Genomic DNA, 23598 nt, shown 5'->3' with positions numbered 1-23598 from the left:
TGCGTCTTCCGTGGGGCTCAGGCACTGTCTGGCCTTGAACTGAACGACCTCATCACCTCCAAATGGAGTCTCAAAACACACAGAGTCCTGACTTGACCCTGAAAGCAGCGAGTTTTATTTCTATCACTTTCTTCTTTAGTTATTTTAAAAAACATGTATTACTTACCTGAGGATATAGAGAGAAGGAATCTGATAACCTAAAAGATGCGGGGTCTTCTTTGGTATACTGTCCAAACTTCTGACACTATTGAGAGAAAATAGAAAAAAAAACCCACAAAAAACCTAAGTGAGTGTCACCTGAGAACTCCCTGGAGTAGGAGGGCCATGCCCCACTCTCAGCTCCGCCCCTGCCTGCCCGAGTTCCAGCCCAGCCCCCCCCAACACCCAGGGGATGTTAAATGCAGATCTGGGGGCAGAGGTGCTGAAGGCCCCACGTTCTAAGCAGCTTCCAGGCGATGCCGGCTGAGGCTGCTCCAACAGCGAGGGGCTAGAGAAGCCTTCTCAGGCGCCTGTTCCATAAGAAAATCCTCCAGGACTCTGACATCCTAGCAGTTACAGACAGGCCTAATGTTCTATTATTCTACAACTTCATTTTCTTCCTCCTCTCACAGGCAAATCTCTGAACATTTTCTCTTCCTGCCTTTATTTCCTCTTCATGTCATACTTCATTTCACCAGGGAGGCAGATGCCCACCATCTAAAGAGAGCTCATCTCTGGGAGTGATCCTCTTCCGACCGCATCCTTGCACAGACCTCACCTTCCTCAACTCCCTGCCACCATGAGCCATGGGACTCCCCGAACCTCCTGACCCCTCCTTCAGCCGCTGCAGCAGTGCCTTCCTACATCCTGTCACCTCTCCGACTGATTTTCTTTGCCTCATCCGACAGCCCGTCTCCCTACCTCCTCCTGACGACAGTGGGTTCCTCCGAGGTTAGTTCCTGGCCCTCTGCTCCCATCCTCCTTGCCTTGGCTACACACGACATGACGGCCAGGCCACAGTCACCCAAATCCCTCCCCCACATGCAGTGCTGACCTCCGACCCGAGCTCCTGTCAGGACCTATCCTAACTACAGGGTGGCTTTCCTTGGACATGCAAGTTCACATTCAAAATAAATTAAACTAGTACATTAGAAAAGGGGATTTCCCTCCCTCCCCCCTCACAGCTGCTCTCCTTTCCTGTTTCCCACTGCTCCATCATTCTTGCAGTTGCCCACACTTAAAACTTGAGTTAGCGTTGATGTTTTTCTTTTTTTCTTTTTTCCGGTACGCGGGTCTCTCTCACTGTTGTGGCCTCTCCCGTTGCAGAACACAGGCTCCGGACGCGCAGGCTCAGCGGCCATGGCTCACGGGCCCAGCCGCTCCGCGGCATGTGGGATCTTCCCAGACCGGGTCACGAACCCGTGTCCCCTGCATCGGCAGGTGGACTCTCAACCACTGCGCCACCAGGGAAGCCCAATGTTTTTCATTTTTGATTCCACGTATAGTTCGACCAAGTTTGGTCAATTCTTCTCTCGGCACACAGCCTGATTCCAAAGCTTCTCTCCCCTCCAACTGTACCACCGCCACCTTGGTCTCAGCTCCCTGGAGCCGGTGAAATCCTCCGCTGGCCTCCGTAACAGCAGCCCTTTCGCCCTCCGATTTACCTTATACAGGGACGGTGAATGCAGTGTGAACACAGCGTCATGCTGCTCTCAAGTCCCCGCCTAAGAACCACACTTAACCCTTCCCCTCTAACACCCAGGCAGAGACTTCACTTTACAGTCAAGGCACTGCTCAAGCAACCTGCACCTGCACTGCTGCTCCCCCACCGTAGTCACTGGTCACCTGTGACAGCGGCCTCTCCAGGGTCCCCAGCATGAACTGAATGCCCAGCTCCACCCCACAGGCTTGTGGGTGCTGGGTCCTCCACCTGGCAAGCCTTGCCTTCTACTCCCTTTAAAAAGACTTGACTCAAGGCTCACTTCCCACCAGAAGCCTTCGCCAACCACTTGGACTCTCTGCTCAATTTCAAATTACGTTTGCAATGCTGACATTCCCTGAAAAAACGATTCTGTGGGACAGCAAGGGCACACATAGGGCTAAACAAAGTTAAATAAGTTTTGTTACTGTGCTTTTCAGGACCTTTGATCACTAACACGTGCTGTGAATTTACAAACGGTAAGATCATAAGGTATCTCAATTATTGATTTATTGCTTCGTGTCTCCAAACTTACCCTTTTCGCCGGCTGTGAGATGGATCTGGGGCCCTTAAATATTTTTCCCCTGCCAGGGCACTACGTTAGGCTTGGTCAGCGGATGGTTGCAGCGTCTTCACGCAGCACTGGCGCCTGCAGCCCCCCAGCCCCGTGCGCCCCTGCTGAGACGCCTCCTGGTGAACGGTTTTCTCGGTGCCACAGAGGGTGAATTTCTACTAAGTTCCTCCAGCAGGCACCACGGCAATGTCTCTGCTCTAAGAGACCCAACGAGCCATGGCCCTGCCCCACGTGGGGCTCCATCAGCCCTGGGAGGATGCGGGTCTTACTGGGGTGCTCTACCTCAGCCTGGAAGTAGCACCCCTCGGATATACTATCCTGTATCCTTCAGACTTCTCTTTACCTCTTACTAGCCAATCCCTCATTATTCTAATCCCCTGTTGTGACACTAATTCTTTATATAACACTCCCCCCGTTTAAACTACTGCGTGGCTTCTCTCTCCTGATTAGACCCAGAATGACACATCAGGCATCTCCTCACAGTCACTGGGCCATGGACCCCTACTTCCCCCCAAACCCTCCAAGATCTAGAGGGAAAACAGAGAACCACAGGATACACAGGGACTCATCTAAGTCAACCCACACACACTCAGATTTGTACCATTACCTAAACGGCCTGTGTGTGGTGTTTCTTCCCAACTGTAACATGAGCCCTTGGGGGAGATGCATATTTAACACTTCTTTTACATCATTCTCAGAACGCCTAGTGTTTGGCATGAGGTAAGCCACTGATAAAATTCTTATTTACTGGCTGTATAAAATAATAGGTTTAAACAACAGTTTTCTCAAAAGTAGACCAGAGACCAAGATTGAACGTAGTGCCACTGTCCCCAGCTTACCAGTCGGATGAGCTGTCGGTCCAGCCACCGGAGCACATCCGGCCCCTCCTCCGACTCCGCTCGGAACACTCCCAGCCGCGCCATCAGGACCGCTGCAGCCTCCTGGTCAAATGCTGCTTCGATGTGTTTGAGCTGACTCTGTCCATCTGCCCAACTGACCATTCCAGAGTGAGTGCTGTGCTTGCATGCGGGAGAGGCCTGAGAGCCAGCTCTCCAATAAGACACAGACATGGATACATGACAAAGGTGTGTGTGTGTGTGTGTGTGTGTGTGCGCGCGCACACATAATCTGTTCCTGTATTTTTACACACACACACACACACACACACACACACACACACACACAATGGAATATTACTCAGCCATGAAAAAGAATGCAATTCTGCCGTTTGCAACAACATGAATGGACATGGAGAATATTATGCTTAGTGAAATAAGTCAGACAGAGAAAGACAAGTACTAAATACTCTGTGTTACCACTTATATGTGGAATCTAAAAAGTGAAAAAAACGAATATAACAAAACAGAAACAGACTCACAAATATAGAGAACAAATTAGTGGTTACCAGTGGGGAGAGGGAAGGGGAGAGGGGCATAAGAGGTAAAAACTACTACGTATAAAATAAATAAGTTAAAAGAATATACTGTACAGCATAGAGAATATAGCCAACATTTTGTAATAACTTTAAATGGAGTATAAACTATAAAAGTTTCAAACCACTATATGATACACCTAAAACTAATATAATATTGTAAATCAACTATACTTCCAAAAAACTTTTTTTTCAAAATAAAATAAAATAAAATAAAATAAAATGAATGAGGTAGAGGCTTTTATGCACTGACATGGAAGGTGCCCTTGACACATTCTTGCGAAAATCTTATGAATATCTTCACATAAGCCATCATGTATATAATATACACACGTCTATAACTGCATAGAAATGGGATTGTGAAGTTACATGTCACATGTCAGTACAGTGATAGCATTTTACCTCTGGGGAGAGTGGGAGAAACCCATTCTTTACATACTTATGTGCTGCCTGAATCTTTTATAAGGAGGGTATATTTACGGGTCACTTATTTCATAAATAATGAAAAATGACTTTTAATGAACTTATTCCTACTGAAAGGAGAGTCTTCTAAGCCGGCAGTGCCTCCTCCTCGTCCTGCTCTGATCAAATGAGCCAGTGAGGGCTGGTGAGAACCATTCACTCAGCGGAATCACAGAGATAAACTACTAGATGTTAGACTCTCTCTCCATAGCAAAAAGCCAGAGGTTCAGCGGAGAGGAAGCCGGGGCCACTCACTTGCGGGCGATGGTAGTCACGCGGATGCGCCGCTGGGTGCTGGAGTGCTGATAGTGCGTGACGAACTGGATGGCGCCGCGGCCCCCCTGCGGGATCGGGGCGTTGTGCTGCAGGATGAGAGGCCAGCACCCATTACTGTCAGCACATGACCCCACACAAGCGGTCACAGAGCCTGTGCACTCGTCCTAAGACAACTGACATGGCGGTGACCGCAAGATTCTTGATGCGTTCTGAATGGTCCACTTAAATTCGGGGCATTTCACTGTTTGCAACTTTTACCTCAAAAAAGAGAACCATATGGAAATAAATACTGAACGTGAGTTGATATACACGTTGAAGGGTTTAGGGATGAAAGACACTGGTGACTGCAATTTGCTTCGAAATGCATCCAAACACAATGAATTGGGGAATGGCTAGATGTGTAACAAATCAAACAGAGCAAAATGTTAGTTAGAGAACCTGAGTGGTTGATACTTGGGTATTCACTGTACAGATCCTACTTATCATTCTATACATTTGAATTTTAAAAAATAAAATACTGGGGAAAAACTGACACACTCAAAAATTCACCAACATTATGATGGCTGGCAAAAGCCATTCCTCTTCTGATGACCTTATCAGTTCAACAACAAATTGACAAAAGCAGTTTGCTGTCTGACTCTGACCATACCCTGGAAGGAATAAAAAAGATGTCAGACTAAGATCAGGCTAAACACAAGCCCAAAGTAGCATCACTTTGTGGAGAAAGAAACCGGAGGCCACCAGTCTGTAACAAATCAGAAAACACAACATTGAGACGCAACTATTCATGAAAAAATGCAGCCCACCTGATTGACTACTTCAAAGTAGATGCCGAGCGTAGACGTGGGATCCAGGCCACAGATTTTCCACTGACTCGTGCCACCAACACCAAGCTCCTAGGGGAGAGAAGAGGGATTAAAAAGAAATGAAACAAAAAAGATGCTCCTGTGATTACCTGCTGATGAAAAGCACTGACTCTGAGAAGGGCAGGTCCCTTAGAATATCTCATTCCAAATGAAAATTTAAATTTCGGGACTTCCCTGGTGTTCCTGTGGGTAGGACTCTGCACTTTCACTGCAGGGGGCGCAGGTCCCATCCCTGGTCGGGGAACTAAGATCCCGCATGCCACGCAGTGCGGCCAAAAAAAGAAAAAAAAATTTTTTTTTTAAATTTCACTGAAAAAAGTACAATTACAGACCAGAATAAAGTTTAACATTTATTACAGTACTTTACAATTAGGCTTTTTATACTGGCACTCTGGTCAGTTTTCATTACGTCGTTGAGCTTTATCTACACACACACACACACACACACACACACACACACACACACACACACACACACTACATAGCACTGATGTCAACTGAGAGAATCAGGTCAGGGATGGGGATGAAGTAAATACTTGAAAAGAAAAAGAATTACCTGCTTAGCTTGAAAGATTTATGTACTTCTTCCACCATTATTAGAACAAGAAATAATTACAGAACTTTAGCTGTTAAATATTAATTTTTAACCCAATTCCTTTATGCAAAAGCTACATATAAATTCTTGGTAAGACAACTGAGATTTTAATCATGTGAAGGCTGCTTTGTGTTGACTAGTTGAATGACTCCCAGCAATAAATAAGAAGTTCACTTGGGCTTCCCTGGTGGTGCAGTGGTTGGGAGTCCGCCTGCCGATGCAGGGGACACGGGTTCGTGCCCCGGTCCTGGAAGATCCCACATGCCGTGGAGCAGCTGGGCCCGTGAGCCATGGCCACTGAGCCTGCGCATCTGGAGCCTGTGCTCCGCCAACGGGAGAGGCCACAACAGTGAGAGGCCCGCGTACCGCCAAAAAAAAAAAAAAGTTCACTAAAACATGAAGGGTATCACTGTTTTAAGCATGACATCTAGAAGAAAAGTCTGCAGGTGTCAAATACCTAGAACCATTAACCAAGAAGATCACTAGACTCTGAAACATACATTTGATCATTCTAGAGACAGCAAATACTATACATTTTAACACCTCATTATAATATGGGATACCATCCTTAGAAAGTAACACAATTATGCATCAGAGAGTCACGATACATACCTCTTCTGTTACTCTGAATCCACCCAAACTGTACAGTGTCAGCTGAGTACAGCTGACAACCAGTCTGGTCTCTCTACAAAGCCATGCCAGGAGCCCATGTCCCTGGCCACAGAACCAGCAATCTCAGGAAGGTGATGGTCAGAGGGGAAAGGGAAGAGTCACAGCTCTACAGTGCAGGCTGGGGAGGACACCCTGCGTTTCACAAGTCTTTCCCAAGCAAGATCGTGAGACGAATGGATTCCTAGGTGTTCACCTTCCCTTTCAGGGCCTTTTCTAAAAGAGGCACATAACATCTGCTGGACAGTCGAAGGCTGCACCCACGGACAATGGCAAGGAAGTAAAAGGAGCCTGTCTGCCCCCCTTTCTTGCCTTGCTAATCCCTTCTCTCAAATCTCTCTCCACACCTTTTGACTCCATTTTTAATATGAAACCTGCTAAAATTTCAAATCAAGGGGATTCAGAGCATGTCACCCAAAATATGCCAGGCTGGCATAAAGATTATTTTAAGCTGTAGGTAATTATTAAAAAGAAGGCATAAGGGGCTTCCCTGGTGGCGCAGTGGTTGGGAGTCCGTCTGCCGATGCAGGGGACACGGGTTCATTCCCCGGTCCGGGAAGATCCCACATGCCACGGAGCGGCTGGGCCCGTGAGGCATGGCCGCTGAGCCTGCACGTCCGGAGCCTGTGCTCCGCAACGGGAGAGGCCACAAAAGTGAGAGGCCCGCGTACCGTTAAAAAAAAAAAAAAAAAAGACAGACATAAGAAAACTCTCTATCCTCCTCCTACCAGGAAGTCAGGAGCTTCTTAACCATCAAAGACAATGCTAGATGCTTATCAGTCCAGAGGCAGCACCAGAAGAATATATGTAACAACTCTTGGTAAAACAACCTTCCTTTCCCATCCGTCTCCCCCATCTGTCTACTCTTCCACAATTTGCCACCCCTAGAAGATCAAGGTCCCTTTCCTTTGTCTTGTCACTTATCTACACATTTATTGTAAAAGAACATTTATTGTTAAGATGCAACTAATCCCAAGGTCTAACTCCCTCTGAGTGACTCATCACTGAGTATGTACGTGCTGTGTTATGTGTGTGATGCACACGTTAATAAACTTGCTTGTTTTTCTCCTGTTAGGCTGTGTTTCGTCAGTCTAATTTGCAGGGTCCCAGCCAATGAAACTAAGATGGGTAGAGGAAAAAGAAAAATTTCCCTCCCCTATAGCACCAACCCTCAAGCATGGCCACAAACCCTCCAGAGTCCCACAAGCATTGTATTCTCTCACTAATACACAAATTCCTTATGTAAGCATCTACCCTGCCTTGATCAGAAGAACTGTAAATATGGAATTAGGAAATCACCAGTTTATTGTGATTCAAATACAGTGATTCAGGATAATCAATGGATAACCTAAAACCATAAGGTGAAAGGCTACTGGCAGACAAGATACTCATGTTGTGCTACAATCTTGTTCAACAGATCTCCTGCTAATGGCAAAAAGGAAACGGGCCCCTGTAATTGAAGGACAGTCATCACCTCACAACTCAGAATGAGGTACACAGATCACTCAGGAAGCATGGGGGACAGAAAGGTTTAACCCGAATCTAATCATTCATCTAACCTCCACTTCACAGCAAATACAGCGAGGACAGAAAACAAGTCAGACAAGGAAACAAACATACGGAGACACTCAATTACAGAAGACTCCTGGCACTTGGCACTGTCTCTTCAACAGACCAACATCATCAAACAAAACAAAACAAGCAAAAAAGCCTAAATAAAATGACAGGAAGACCATCCTACATTTTAAAAGACTAAGGATATGTATTATCAAATACAATAGTGGTTACAGAGGAAAAACAGCTGCAAAGGACATCTGGAGAGAAATTAGGGAAAGAATATGACTATATGTTAGATGATATTAGGAAATCATTGTTTTCTAAGGTTTGAGAATAACATAGAAGACCCTTGTCTTCAGAAGATGCACACCGCAACAGTGACAGACTCAGTGTCAAGACGTCTGCAACTTGCTTTCAAAGGCAAAATATTGATATGACAAAAGAATATGGCAAACAGATGAAATCAGGTAGATAATACAAATGTGGCCAAAACGAGGACAGAGGAATTATGACAAAATGTCAACAATTACCGACTCTATGTGGTGGGGATACAGACTCATTACGCTCTTCTCAAAACTTCCCTGTGTGTCTGAAAACTGTACTTTCCTCCCCTTTGCCTCCTCCACCCCCCATCCAAAAATTTCACAGCTGAAACCTACTGGATCCTGGAACAGCTGTACTAAGTTATAATACCTTCTTAGGCAGACATTAAGTCTGTGGAGAATATGCTGGAACAGGGCAGCCTCCCAAAGCCCTGCCGAGAAACAAGAGTACATGTCCCTGGGTACATGGGGGTAACGAGGGACTCGCCACAGGGGCCTGGGCAACAACCTGCCTCACCCGGAGGGTTACAGGAATATCCTCTCAAACCACCTGCCTCTGGTAACTTCAATAAAAACTTACTCTAAGTAGTCACTAACGAGTGTTCATTGCTGATGAGGACAAAACTTCAATGGGAAAGGTGAAACCCAGTGTGGGCGTCCTGGGTACTGTTCTAAGTGCCTCACCTGGGCTGCTCGTGGAGTCCTCCCAACAGTGCTGTACAGTAGGTCCCATTACTGCCTTCATTTCCCGGACAGAGATGCTGGATCCCGGAGCCATGAAGCACCTCGTCAGGGCCACACCTGCACCCTGAGCCCACGACCGACTCTCCCATCCAGCCTCACGTTGAAGAGGACGGTGAGGGAAGGACGTGACTGTGACAACCCAGCCCAGACCCACCCTGGACAGGCCTCACTGGACCAAAAGTGTACACTTGGCAGCTCAAGTGTCATCAGAGGAAGTGGGCCACCAGCAAGCCCATCTCCCCACCTAGTGAGAACTGAACTGCGTTCCATGTACTCAAATCTGTCACTCAAGGAACACCGCTGTCTACATGCGCCACAGTGTCACCCACTGCCCAACCAGCTCAAAACGGTCTCTGCGAAGCGAGACAGAGGGAGCCCTTACAAGGGCAATAAGCACACGGGTCTGTCCCTGCAGGACTGTGCTGCACAGAACGCAACGCCTGGTAGCTCTCTGGCGCAGCCACCCAAGAAAGGGTAGCTGGGTGGGGAACATGGTCCCTACCTAGCTCCCCCGCTGTCATCTCTGACCCTAAGCAAGACACTTAACCTCTCTGAGCCTCAGCTTTCTCCTCTCTGACCGTTCAGACCAATGGATGGAAAGACAGAAATGACACTACCCCTCAGGGCTATGGGCGTCAGTGAGTTACCCCTCTCTCCTCACCACAGACACAAGCCAACAGGTGACACAATGCAAGGTCATCCAGCCCCGACACGTCTAAGGGGTCAATTCCCAGGCAAAGGAGGTGAGGGTGATGGAGGAGTTTTCCTTACGTTTTCTGACACACACGGTCCTTTCACGTTCAGAGACACACAAGGGCCTATGGCTCCGGCAACCTTCAGTTCCCGCGAGGTCTGAGGCAGAATTAGATAAGAGCAGACAGTTAACAATCACCAAGAACCACCCCCTCACAAAGGACACAACTAAAACGGCAGGGTTATTATTCCACCAAGGGAAAATCCTACAGGGATTCTAGCATGCAAAAGCTTGTATGTGCTTCTCCAGGGCTGCTGTGAACTGACTAAAACTTTAATAAAACCCTCCTTTAGAAATAGAGCTATCTTTGTTCCAAAGATGCAGCAGCATGTTCTGCCTTCTCAACTCTGAAATTATCGTGCACATGGAAGACAGCAATTCTACCAATACGACATTCTCCTCCTGTGCCACAAACCTGTTGTAACTAGTTACAAATGTCAATCAGGGAATATGCTGTTTTGTGTTGCTTTAAAAATACTTAATTTATGAACTCCAACACAATGACGAGGCCAACATACTCAGACTTTTAAATCTGAGTTCATTTCAGCAAAGTCCATCCTTCTCCATCTTTTTAAAAAAACCTCCAACATTTGACAATGTTGTTTAAAGTTTAACCTAGATGATTTAATGATTATTGCCAATTTGCAAAGTAATATTTGCCATCATATTTTCTAACGGCCCCTTTGAATGTTTTCTCAATGACTCAGAATCAAGCGTATAGAGCGATCAGTCCCTACGTGGAAAAACAAAAGCCAAACTCACAATGCTGCCCCATTTTAGAGCGCCCTGGCTAGTCTGCAGGCAGACGCTAAACACAAACCGGTGGTTGGGTGGGCACTTAGCCCACCACCTTTGTAAGGCCTGCTCTCCCTGCAGGGAGAGCAGACATCTCATGGTTTAAAACACTGATAAATATGCAGGTCATTCTTGAGAAGGAAAGGGACAGAATGAATATACTTTGTTGGGATTATTTTGCTAGGAACTTTTTAACTTATCTTTAGATGCCCATGTCCTGAGGGTGAGGCTCCCCCAACTATGACTACTAAGTAAGTAAGAACACTATTCTTTCATTAAGGTTTTAGAAATCTATTCTACCTTTACTTCCAATGTAGCACCAAATGCCATTCGGAAATTGCCATTAAAATCTTTACTAAAAATTCTTTGGAATGTCTGCTTGAAGAGAGAAGTGTTGAAAGAATCTCCCATCACCATGTGGCCTCTAGGAAAGAAAAAAGGAAAAAGAAAGTGAACCTTTAGGATGACTCAAAGCCATTCAGATGCTTCCTGGGTATTTATGAACAATTATTTTAGAGAAGAAAAAAAAGGAAGCATGTCCACAGAGGTGCTACTGATCACTTACTAATAATGGAAAACAGCCAGTTCAATTTGTACTCAAGAAAGACACTATTTTTAAAACATTAAACATAGAATTCTTTAGAACAGTGCTGTATCTTGATCACTGTGGTGGTGATACAAACCTATAGAGAGGATAACAATTTCAAAGAACTAGACGTGCACACAGATTTTTAAAAATGAGTGCATGTACAGACTGGTGAGAGCCAAGTACGGTCCGTGATGTATCAATAGTTAACTGTGCTATACCAAGTCAGTTTCCTGGTTCTGACATGGTGCTATATTTATGTAAGATGCTACCACTGGGAGATGCTAGATGAAAAGTATGGACAGACTTCACTGTACTATTTTTGCAATTTCTTGTGAATCTATTAACTGTTTCAAAAATTAAAAATTTAAAAAAATAAATGATGGTATAATCTGGATAAGGTGTAACTAGTCCCAAGGAAACAAAGACTGTGATCTTCCTTGAAGATAATGGACCCCATAACACAGCCCAGGGTCACCTCGCCTTTGCTGGAAGTCATCACAAATGGTTGGCTCACTTCAAGCCATCAACTGAAACCTCTAAGTCTTTTTTTTTTTTCAGTGTCACTGTTCACACATTTCCCCGATACTATAGTTGTGCAACAGGTGATGTGCCCTAAATACTGTCACTCAGGGGTCAAAGGCCTCACTGAAAGTGTGAGGGAAGTGCTGGTCCCTCTCCAGAAGAGAGACACATACATGTGAACTCTGGTGTATAAGAAGCTCGGGGGTGTTCACAAACACATGGAAGTTTTCCTGTGATGTTTCACGACAAGAACTCCCGCAGGGCACTGGGGGGAGTCCAGCGTATTAAGTGAACTCAGCGGCACAGCCAGGCCAGCATCACTGGTCCTCTATCACCTCATGCGCCTGCTGGTCCCCAGGACAGCTGCAGATGACGAGGGTTCTACCCCGTCCCCTTTACTCAGTGAGGACCCGCAGCACCACCTGGGAGCTCCTTATAAATGCAGAACACCAGGCCCACCCACAGCTCTCTGCCACTGCTTTTCCAGCTGCATGTGAACAAGACCCCAGGGGACTTGCACACAAATGCAGGTTCTCCAGACGCTGTCTGTGTTCAGGCATGCCTGGAGCACACACGGGCCGCACCAGTGCTTCTCAAACTCTGTTCCACGTCAGAAATGCTCGGGAACTTTAAATATGCTGATGCCCAGGCCAGGCACCATGCTAATTAAATCCGACTTTAGGAACAAGACCCAGACCAAAAGTAGTTTTGAATGTTCCCGGGTGATTCTGATGTTGCAGCACCTTCAGCCTAGTGGTGCCATAGGTGGTTCTCACCAGAATCCCCGGAGAGCTTGTTAAAACCCACCACCAGGCTGCATCCTCAGCCTCTGATTCAGGAGGTCTGGGGTGAGGCTCGAGCGTGCCCATGGGCCCCAAAGGCAGTTGGCTGGGCACCATCCCGCTTTGCAGACTTGGGCTCCCAGCCCGCCCTGCACCGCACCCTCCAGGCTGAGCGAGTACCGGCTGTCATGAGGTGCAGTTACTAAGCCAGGTGAGGGGGCTCCTAATTGCTCTAGCATTCAGCCTATTTCCCCCCTTCTCACAAGGAAGTGCTGAAGGTCACATACTCCATGCTTGCTTTCCTGCCTTGGTGTCTGCAACAACTCTAAGAAATTAAGTTACTCTGACACGACAAGTTCACAGTGAACCCTGACCTCCTTCTGATCACAGCTGCTTCCTCCAAGAGGCCCACAAACCCTCCCCAGGCACCGAAACTGCAGCCCAGAGCCACCTGAACGCTCATCTGAGCCAGCCTTGGCCATTCCCACGGTTCCATCACTCAAGTCTCATTCCATAGAATAAGTACTCTCACTTGTCCCAGGGGTTCACTGTCCACATACCCAGTAAGGTTTGTGCAGCACTTCATCTCCAGAAGTCCAGTCTGATCAAGGGCACAAGCGTAAATATCAACGCAGTGACCGTTTGCAGCAGCTCGGTTAGCAAGCATCTCATAGTGCTGCAAAGAGAGAAAAATTACCTTTATGGAACAGCAACATCACTCACTAGGCGTGCCTTACCGCACCAAAGGGATGTGATCAAAGAGAGGAATGTGGAGACAGTTTCTCTCATAACATCCAAATAAAATAAAACTGCAGTTTTCAGTCTCAAAACACTTTTAGCAGTTTTAGGGCCACCCACTCTAATCAAGGTCTCAGAACTGGGACAGATACTTAACATCAGCCGAGATCTGGAAGGTCATCTCAGCAAAAGGTACTCACTGACCACAAAGCATGGCCTCAGCAGAGCAGCTGTCACTCCAGGGCAACCCAAACCCCACCTGGGTGACCACACTTACAGCCTTGAGCCAGGAGCACCTACCTTGGTTGCCTTTTTCATGAAGCGGGCGTTATCTTTCTCAATATCGTGCCAGGAACGAATAGGAACCTTTAGCTCATCTCCAACCACCATGCCAGGTCCTTGGGTAGGGGGACCCCCAATAAACAGCATAATCCTGGCTCCCGTGTTTGGAAAAGTGCCCTAAAGCAGTAAGTGGCAGCATTTTAGGAACATACAGCCCACCCCAAGCATGTTTCTCACAGAAATGCTCCAAATGTGAGTTGTCCTCAGCTGTCGTGACTACTGATGATACTGCAGCAAAACGCAGATGACGCTGCCGAGAAGAAGCTTCTCTCTTCCAACCTGAGGGTCTGGCACACTTTTATTTCCTGTGATCCTGGTGCCCTAATGGCCTTGTGTTTCTCATGCAAACTTTTTGTATTTTCAAAACACCAAGGGCTCCTTCAGTGTGGATAATAATAATCACTGAACCACGTTCTGATAAAGTAACACTGCCAGCTGACTGCGGTCACAGCTGATTTTTCAGACAAGGCCAACAAACACACCTTCTGTGAGAAAGCTTGTGTGGTCCGATAGGTCCCAGTAAATTCTGAGTTACCTCCAACAAGCCAACAGCAATGGACAAAGCAACACCAGTGGATCGCAACGGTCTCTTCCCCTGAGGTACGGGCCATGGGTCCCTCTGCAGCTCCCCAAGAAGATCAGTGAGGTTCATGTCGATCTTGTGAATGGGCTGCAGAAATCTGCATGATATTGAATGGACACATCAAGCCTGATTTAATAAAGTACTCTGGTCTTCAGCCTGCATGACACATAGTTACTGCTCTTCAAAATAAGTATCAGAGTACAAAATACGTGCAGTTTTTTTTTTTCCTTCAAAGTTGTCTCTAACTACAGGGCTTCCCTGGTGGCGCAGTGGTTAAGAGTCCGCCTGCCGATGCAGGGGACACGGGTTCATGCCCCGGTCCGGGAGGATCCCACATGCCGCGGAGCAGCTGGGCCCGTGAGCCATGGCTGCTGAGCCTGCGCGTCCGGAACCTGTGCTCCGCAACAGGAGAGGCCACAACACTAAGAGGCCCACGTACAGCAAAAAAAAAAAAAAAAAGTCTCTAACTACAAACACAAAAAACTCAAAGCAATTTTATTCAAGAATGTCATTTAAAGCCTAGTATATAGCAATCTGCATATGTAGCATGGAAAAAAAATCAATTTCAAATAGGAGCAAATCAGTTTAATTAAATTTTAAGCAGCAAAAAATCCTAAAGACATGCTAACATGAACTCAGTCCATGTAAGGTTCATGGACGTGGACAATCTTCATCGTTCTGAAGACTCCATTTGCGTTTCTCTTGAACTTTGGGAGTCATACAGGGAGGAACACCAGTTTCTTAGAGAAGAGGCTGTGCCAGGCATGTCAGCAAAGCATCTTATCATGTTTGCCAACTGCTAACCCAGCCTTGGGCAGCCCTAGCAGCACAGCCGGCCAATCTCAGGCTTGTTAGAGGACACCCAACAGAAGCCTTTTCAGTTTCCCCAGCTTTACTTAAGAATCAAAAAGGACAAGAGCCATGTATCTAATAAGAGGGGAATGACTGCGTACAGTGGTCTCAAAATCTCTGTGATGATACAAGTCTAACCAGGAAAAATATTTTGAGCAAATCTGCCCCACATGTATATGTGTGTGTATATATATATTTATATATTAACTTAGTTATAAATTTTAAACATACACTGACTTGTCATGTTTGTTATTAAACATTAAATATTGGTTAGCCTGAGTCTTTTTTTCCCCTCTAAAAATAAAAAACAAAAGCTCTCCTGCTGTCCCTCCCTCCCGCCCACAGCCGCCGCTGTGCATGTGCACATCCAAGCTCACCTGCTGGAAATGGAAGGGTGCTCCTGTGGCTGTGCTGGGCGCGCTGGGTGCACAGGCACGGCAGGCTTGGTCAGGCCCAGCATGTCCTACACAAACCAGAAAGACTCATTTCCCTTAACACTACAAGTGAATGACATTTTTCCCCCTTTTTCCTAAGGAATTTTTAAGAAACATCCCTGGTCCTGCTTGGGGACAAGCAAGGCACTAACCTGTATCTGCTTTGCAGTTAAATCCTTCGTCCCCCGGAAGACATAACTCTTGGAAATCCCCTCACAGCTGAGTTCATGGACCTGCACCATCCTCCCAAACGTGATCAAGCCCACCAGTGCATCTGGAGGAAGGAGACTCAGGGACATCTGCAGGGATTCCTTGAGTGCCTGGAGGTCGTCTTCTTCCAGGCATGTGTCCACCACGTAGAGAAAGATCAGAGGGGACTGAGCACCTCGCTTTATGCAAAGAAAAACAGCACAATGATCAGTATACAAATAGACATAACCAGCTCTTTTTAAAGCAAAACAAGGGAGTTCCCTGGCGATCCACTGGTTCTGACTCCACGCTTTCACTATCGGGGCCCAGGTTCAATCCCTGGTCGGAGATCTAAGATCCTCCAAGCCACATGGCTCAGCCAAAAAAAAAGCAAAACAAGTTATGTAAGTAACAAGTCTTTATTTATACTGACTGTCAGGGATAAGAACATCGAAACAAACCTCTACTTACTTCATTAAACGACAAGTTTTATCAAAACAAACTAGACGTAAAGACTACTTTATATCCAACAAGTTATTCCACATTTTTGAACGCCAGGCATTGTTCCAGGTCCTGCGATACATCAGCGAACCAAAAGGCCAGAGATCCCTGCCTGCCTCAGGAGCTAACTTTCCAGAACAGAGAAAGGGGGAGGGATTGTGAAGGCCAGGCATGCGGGGGTGGGGGGTGGGGGGCAGGGAGGCTCCACCATTAAATGGGAGGTCAGGGCAGCCTTATTAAGAAAGTAACATTTGAGCAAAAACCTGGAGGAGAAGGAGGGAGCAATACAGATACAGGGGAGAAAGCTCTAGCCCGAGGAAAAGCCAAAGCAAAGGCCCAGGGGCACGTCTGTTCCCAGCACGCTTGAGCAAAGTCAAGGAGGCCCATTTGGCTGAACGAGGACCCTAAAAGAAGCTGAGGTCAGAGGGGTAAGACGGCCAGCTCACACAAAACTCTGAAGACTATTACTCCAGGTGAAAAGGGAGCCATTTTCGCCACTGGAGGTTTCTGAACACAGACCTAATGTGATGTTTTTAAAGGGTTACCCTGGCTGCTGGGTGAAGAATAAAATATAAGTGGGCAAGGGTAAAGTCAGGGCGAAGAGCTAAGAGACTGCCCCAATAATTCAAGTGAGAGGCGGGGGCTGGCCCAGGACAGGAGCTGTGGGGAGAAAGAAGTGGCTGGATTCTGGATCAACTGTAAATATCGACTGCAAGGGATTTCCTAACAGATTAGATATGGGATGTGAGAAAAAGAGAGACGTCAAGGATGAATCTAAGATTTCTAAGCTGAACAACTAGAAGATGGGGTACCATCAACTGAGACGGACAAGGCTGTGGAGGGCGGATTTTGAACTGAATCAGTGCTACCTTTTTGGTAGCCTTCTATGGAGACGGGAAAACGATGCCATCACGTGCACACGTACCATGACCTAATGTTCAGGATCCTGTGGGCCTCACAGCTTTAAATCGTCCAGACAGGCAAGAGACACAGAAGACAAAGTATTTCAAAAGAAGCTCAATTTAACACTGCTCCTTAAATGCGCAGCAAACAATTACCTGTATCACGTACTCAACTGTAGAAAACTGGGGCATCAATTCAGCAGGCTGATTCACCTCAGATATGCCTGCATAAGCCGGAGGAAACTGAAGAGAAGAAAACAAAGCAATGCTTCATGAGGGCTGAAAGATACATTATGCCTTTTATTTTCCATTTATAAAAATAGTTAATGACCACATATTCATTCTGAAAGCACAAAATGTAGAACATGTTACTACAATACAAAAATCAGAATTTAAGAGACTTCCCTGGTGGTCCAGTGGGTAAGACTGTGTGCTCCCAATGCAGGGGGCCCAGGTTCAATCCCTGACCGGGGAACAGGATTCTGCATGCATGCCGCAACTAAAAGTTCTCATGCCGCAACTAAAGATCCTGCATTCTGCAACTAAGACCTGGGGCATCAATCAATCAATCATTTTTTAATCAGAATTTAAAATCCATAACCCTGTTCTATATCTATATCACACTGGAACTTTTTCTTAATGCAGTTTTAGGTTACGTGTAACTTCTAAATCATTAAAACACACACTATTAAAAACAATTTCCAAATTGTTGTCCTGTAAATTAAGGGCTGAAATTTTAGCTGTCTCATCAATAATCTACATGGAAGACTAAAGCTTTTATTTGGGTTTACTACTCTAGCTGTTATCAATAAAGTAATACATGTTAATTGTAGAAAATCTGGCAAGTACAAGAAAAATATAAGATAAAAGATACAAACCCCCCGTGCTCCTATCACCCGGAGGCTGCTACTGTCAACATCTCGGTGTATTTCCTTCCACACTTTTTCTACCTTAAGCACAGCTGAGGTCACCTTATACACACAATTTTGCAACCTGCTTTTTGGTGCTTAACATAATGTCATAGGTGTTTTGTTTTTTCTCTACAAACATTTTAAATTTGTAGCTTGTACATTGATCTTTTTCCCCCAAACTTTAAAAATCGTGGTAAATTTTACCATCTTAATCTTTTTTCAGTGTACAGTTCAGTGGTCTTAAATACACTCATAATGTTGTGCACCCATTTCCACCATCCATCTCCAGAACTTTTTTCATCTTGCAAAACTGAAACTCTGAACCTGTTAAACAGTAACTCCCCATCACCCCCACCCAGCCCCTGGCAACCACCTCTCTACCTTCTCTTTCTATGAATTTGACCACTCCAAGTACCTCATACAAGGGGGATCATACAGTATTTGTCTTTTGTGACTGGCTTATTTCACTCAGTAATATCATTAAGGTTCGATCACGTAGCGTAAGTCAGAACACCTTGCATTTTAAGGCTATTAATATTGCATTGAACATACAGACCACATTTGCTTATCCATTCACCCGTCAGCAGACACTCAGATCAGTTGCTATATTTTAGCTATTGTGAATAATACTGCTATGAACATGAGTGTGTAAGTATCTCTTCAAGACCCTGCTTTCAGTTCCTTTGGGTATATATCCAGAAGTGGGAATACTGGACTATTTGGTTAACATCACTAATGAATAATACTGCTAGGAACATGAGTGTTTAAGTATCTCTTCAAGACCCCACTTTCAGTTCTTTTGGGTATATATCCAGAAGTGGGAATGCTGGACCATTTGGTAAACATCACTAATAATTAGTGACGATGAGTATCTTTTTATGTGCTTAGTGGCCATCTGTCTATCGTCTTTGGAGAAATATCTATTCAAGTCCTTTGTCCATTTCTGAGTTGGGCTTTCCTGTTGCTGTTGAGTATTAGGAGTTCTCTATATATTCTGAATATTAATCCCTTATTAGACACATGATTTGCAAATATTTTCACCCATCCTATGGGTTGGACTTTTACTCTGTTGACATTGTCTTTAGATGCCTTATAATTTTAACAATAAATTACATTAAACAGACATCAATTCTGAATATAATAGGGTGTAGGAATGTTTTTAAGATCTGCAATTACTCTGAATCGCCCAGGGAGACAAATCTTGTACGGTATCTGCTTCTAATTCCCAAGACTACACTTAAAAGTCATCAACTGCACACTGGTCTCTTCACCACTGGACTCGGTGTGTGCTATCTGAGAATGAGACTGTTAATTATGATCAAATATAAGAATAAACAAGTGGATGTTATTAATATCTTAAGATATGCTAGAGTACTATATATTATGTTGGGCATAATTATTTTCTAACAGCTTTATTGAGGTATAGTTTATATACCATAAAATTCACCCATTTTAAATGTACAATTCAATGATTTTTAGTAAATGCACAGAATTGTGCAATAACCACCATAATCCACTTTTTGAACATTTCCTCCATAGGCACAGTTCATTTCAAAGAAAAGTCTCTCTCATCATTTGTGAGCTCCTAGTTTAGTAGTTAAAAATGTTTAAATCAAAACAAGATCAACTTGATCCTGAAAGTTAGGAAGATCGAAAATGAAAATCCAGTAACGTACACTATCCAATTAGAATAAACTGAAATCAAATGTAATATAAACACCTTATCTGTTTTCTAGGGTAACGTACTCAGTACTTACAGAAAACCTATTTAAAAAAAAAAAAGGAAATCTATGTCCCATCCACAGCAAAGACAAAGACTCATATAATGAAACTGAATGACCATTCAAAACAAAAATCACATATGTTCAACATTCAATATTAGGCTTAAGAAATATCACCTTGACAGGTGCCCTGTGCCAGAGCAGACACAAATTCAACCTCACTTAATTTTTTTCAGAGTAGGACAACTAAAGTGAAACACAGGAAATACTTGTAAAATAATTACAGTTCACATACCTGATTTCTTTGGAAACAGAAATTACAAGCCCAAAGCTTTGCTCGATAATCAACCTGACTGTGAGAAAAATAAATATTACAACCAGATACCGTTTTCATTTTTAAGGTAGAAAGCATTTAAGTGTAAACTTCTTGTTCAGTAAATCGCACGGATGTGTGTTCAGGTGTGGGTGCCTCAATGGAGGAAGGTATGCAACACATTCTCTGCAGCTAGAGTTCTGGCTGCTGAGTGCACCGAAAGGCTCCTTCAAGCAGCAACAATGAACAACTACTAAATCCTTTTTGCTCTTTTCCGATTTCCTAGATAATATTTAGAAATTCATGAGTTATAAAAATTATAGGTTATTTCCTTTTGCCCTGTTATCTAAACATACTCTTTATGATTTTTCTAATGTCTTTATTGTTCAAATATATGAAACTATGAAATTTTAATACTAAAAGGACATTTAACACACAGGAAAAACAACTCAGACTTTAACCACACTTAGTTCACTTGAAGAAGTTGAGCAGAATGCTTCTGGGTTGATACACTTCCTAGAACTGGTTCAAGATAATGCTTTATAGTTGCTTTCCCCCCCTTTCTACATTTAGAAAATTAACGATCAGCTATTATTTTAACAGAGCAGCAGCATCTTATACATGGGTACACCAAGTAAGAGCAAGGAGAATGAAGTAAAAAACGTTCCCTCATATAAAAATTTTATCTTTTAAAGAGTATTTATGACACTCTTCACTTGCTTAAAAATTCTTTCAAAGAGTGCCCACATTTAAGAGAGCTATCAAAGGTCACCATTTCAGGCACAAAAAAGTTACACTTAGGGCTTCCCTGGTGGCGCAGTGGTTCAGAGTCCGCCTGCCGATGCAGGGGACATGGGTTCGTACCCCGGTCCGGGAGAATCCCACATGCCGCGGAGCGGCTGGGCCCGTGAGCCATGGCCGCTGAGCCTGCGTGTCCGGAGCCTGTGCTCCGCAACGGGAGAGGCCACAACAGTGAGAGGCCTGCATACCGCAAAAAATTTAAAAATTCCACTTAACAATAAAATCATCAAGAGTTCAAATTTCTTCTGCCTATTACCTCTTCCTGCCATACAGCATCACCATACCAGGTAGGTACAACAAAACTCTCTAAAGCTTTTGGATATTTTTTGGAAAATGCTTTGAAAGGCACCAATAAAATCAATAGTTAAGGCAAAAGCAAACTGAAAATCAGAAAAACAAAAAATTACAAATCCTTTCCCTCTACCTCCACCTCGTTCCCATAAATTCTAATTCTATGTGGAATATCAGGCCAGGGAGACTTCCAGAAGCATTCATCACCTAAGACTCTCACCATTTACTACTCATCTCAAATTTGACATCTTGCCCAACTGAGTCACTTTTAGGAGAATCACGGGAAAGTCATAATTTACTGTATTCATCATTTTTGCTAGTTGTTAAAAGAATTCATACCAAAGTGGATTGAGAATGGCTTTGCAAGTTGGCCTGCTGCAAAGCACTGGTTCATACTGTACAGGGGGCAGGTCTGGACGTTCTTTCAAAGGAGTAAGGATACAAGCCAGGGGAACAACCATTCTTGTAGCCTCGAGACGGCTGGAAGGCCACACATTCCAACTAAAACGCACGCCATCGCGTTCTTCATTCTGCTGAATGAATTCCAGGTATGTTGCCATTGTCTAAAAAAAAAAAAAAAACACTAAAGATAAAGTTTAATCGTATGTGAAATTCTCAACTGAACTTCAAAAAAAGATGACCACCTAACGCCACGTTTCTTAAACACTTAGTCTGGAAGAACCTGTCACTGGAGGATGACAACATCTCACTTCTCTCTGACCCCCCAAGAGCCAATTAACTTCACAGCTACCTCTCCCATTCCTTTCTCAACCCTCCTTTCTAGCCCTTAAAAAAATAAAAGGGGTGGAAGGTTTACCATCATTTGGTGATCCCTAAGCTGCATGTAGGTGAATAATAGTAATTTAAATCTCCTCTTAGATCACAGATCATCTCAGCCAAGCCAATTTCAGCCCCGTGCTCAAGGGTTAAGTCTCAAACCCTGTTTCAGCATCCAGCTACCTTCCTCCCTGACTCCCTTTCCTCCTTGCTCTATTCAAGTAAATACTGTATTATAATTTACATTCCAAGCGATCTTGGTTTTGTGCCCTTTCCCTCCTTCCGTTATTATGGAGAAAAGAACTGGATACTGAAGTGCAAATCCTATTCACAACAAGAACAACTACCAGTTCTTAGCCAAGGTACTTCTACTTGGGATCACCAAAATTACAAAGGCACACTTGCTATTATGCTAAGTGAGTTCCTCACCAGCTCCTGTCCCCTCACCACAGTCGCTTATGCTCATGCCTTGGAAGATTCCAGTTAATGAAACAGCCATTCAGACTAAGTACGTTTTTCAAACCCAAATAATGCCAACTTCATCCTGTTTACATACTAAATTCTAGGCTAACACACACTTCAGCTATTAGGGTTCAAGGGAACAAAACTCTCGAGAACAATGGGGAAAATGACAAATTAAAGAATCTTATAGGGCTTCCCTGGTGGCTCAGTGGTTAAGAATCTGCCTGCCAATGCAGGGGACACGGGTTCGAGCCCTGGTCCGGAAAGATCCCACATGCCGCAGAGCAACTAAGCCCGTGAGCCACAACTACTGAGCCCGCGTGCCACAACTGCTGAAGCTCACGTACCTAGAGCCCGTGCTCCGCAACAAGAGAAGCCAAAGCAACAAGAAGCTCACGCACAGCGACGAAGAGTAGCCCACACTCACCACAACTAGAGAAAGCCAGTGCGCAGCAACAAAGACCCAACGCAGCCAAGAAGAAATAATTTTTTTAAAAAAAGACTCTATTATATAAGTGGCCTCTAGTGCTCACTTATGCAATGCTGAATAATGACTGTCTCCAAGCTGTTTTGAGAAGTGCCATACTGTTAATTTGGACTAAGGGAACAACATAGGGCTATAAATGCAAATGAATTACTCTATTACACACAACGCGGAGCACAAAAATTCCAAATGTTTGTTCCAGCTTAAACTCTAAGGCATCTACTTGTTATCTCTGGCCAAAGCAGGAAACTGTAGTTCTGTGTACACAGAAAACACTTCTGCAGCTTCCTGGCTAGTAAAGGGTCATTCAGGTGGGAATGAAAGCAAGTTCTAACATCCCAATTCTCAGCAAGCACCTCGGCAGACTTCATTAAGTGGCTGTTTTCCTTCTCAAAACAGATCATTATTAAAAGGCACTATCTCCATCCCATGTCCCCAGGCATCCACATATTAAAACCTGCGCTCTCCATTTCCCACTGCCTCTTCCGCTCACTCCCTCAAGAGCATGGATTCTTAACTCTGGGCACATAGCCAACAGGGGACTTCACAGGGTCAATAAGTCCTCTGAAACTGTATGCAAAATTGTGTGCATGAGCCAAGGTGCACTTTTCTAGAGACAGGTCTACCATTAACACCATCTTTTCAAAAGGGAAGGCTTTCAGAATAGGTTAACAGCTGA

The 23598-nt window shown here is 44.7% G+C and overlaps 1 protein-coding gene across 3 annotated transcripts in view; it reads right to left on the bottom strand.

Moving 5' to 3' along the window:
• Positions 1 to 23598, bottom strand: part of SEC23B (SEC23 homolog B, COPII coat complex component) — a 39844-nt gene that overhangs the window by 15311 nt on the left and 935 nt on the right. For 2 of the 3 annotated variants that reach the window (XM_082857543.1, XM_082857545.1), the window contains exons 2-15: positions 21536 to 21759; positions 20087 to 20144; positions 17316 to 17402; positions 15720 to 15956; positions 15511 to 15596; positions 14234 to 14378; positions 13657 to 13815; positions 13179 to 13294; positions 11026 to 11149; positions 9948 to 10028; positions 5229 to 5318; positions 4402 to 4508; positions 3092 to 3245; positions 167 to 244 (exon numbers count right to left, since the gene is read on the bottom strand). In XM_082857543.1, the coding sequence (XP_082713669.1) occupies positions 167 to 244; positions 3092 to 3245; positions 4402 to 4508; positions 5229 to 5318; positions 9948 to 10028; positions 11026 to 11149; positions 13179 to 13294; positions 13657 to 13815; positions 14234 to 14378; positions 15511 to 15596; positions 15720 to 15956; positions 17316 to 17402; positions 20087 to 20144; positions 21536 to 21756 (1743 nt within the window). In that variant the 5' untranslated portion in view covers positions 21757 to 21759. Of the gene's footprint in view, positions 1 to 166; positions 245 to 3091; positions 3246 to 4401; positions 4509 to 5228; positions 5319 to 9947; positions 10029 to 11025; positions 11150 to 13178; positions 13295 to 13656; positions 13816 to 14233; positions 14379 to 15510; positions 15597 to 15719; positions 15957 to 17315; positions 17403 to 20086; positions 20145 to 21535; positions 21968 to 23598 lie in introns of those variants that run through there. The other variant, XM_082857544.1, reaches the window with a different exon arrangement.

This window comes from Leucopleurus acutus (genome assembly GCF_964270905.1).
Source record: "Leucopleurus acutus genome assembly, chromosome: 16".
NCBI classification, from domain to species: Eukaryota; Metazoa; Chordata; class Mammalia; order Artiodactyla; family Delphinidae; genus Leucopleurus; species Leucopleurus acutus.
The sequence above is the reverse complement of the archived record's forward strand: the minus strand, read 5'-3'. Positions and strand labels throughout refer to the sequence as shown.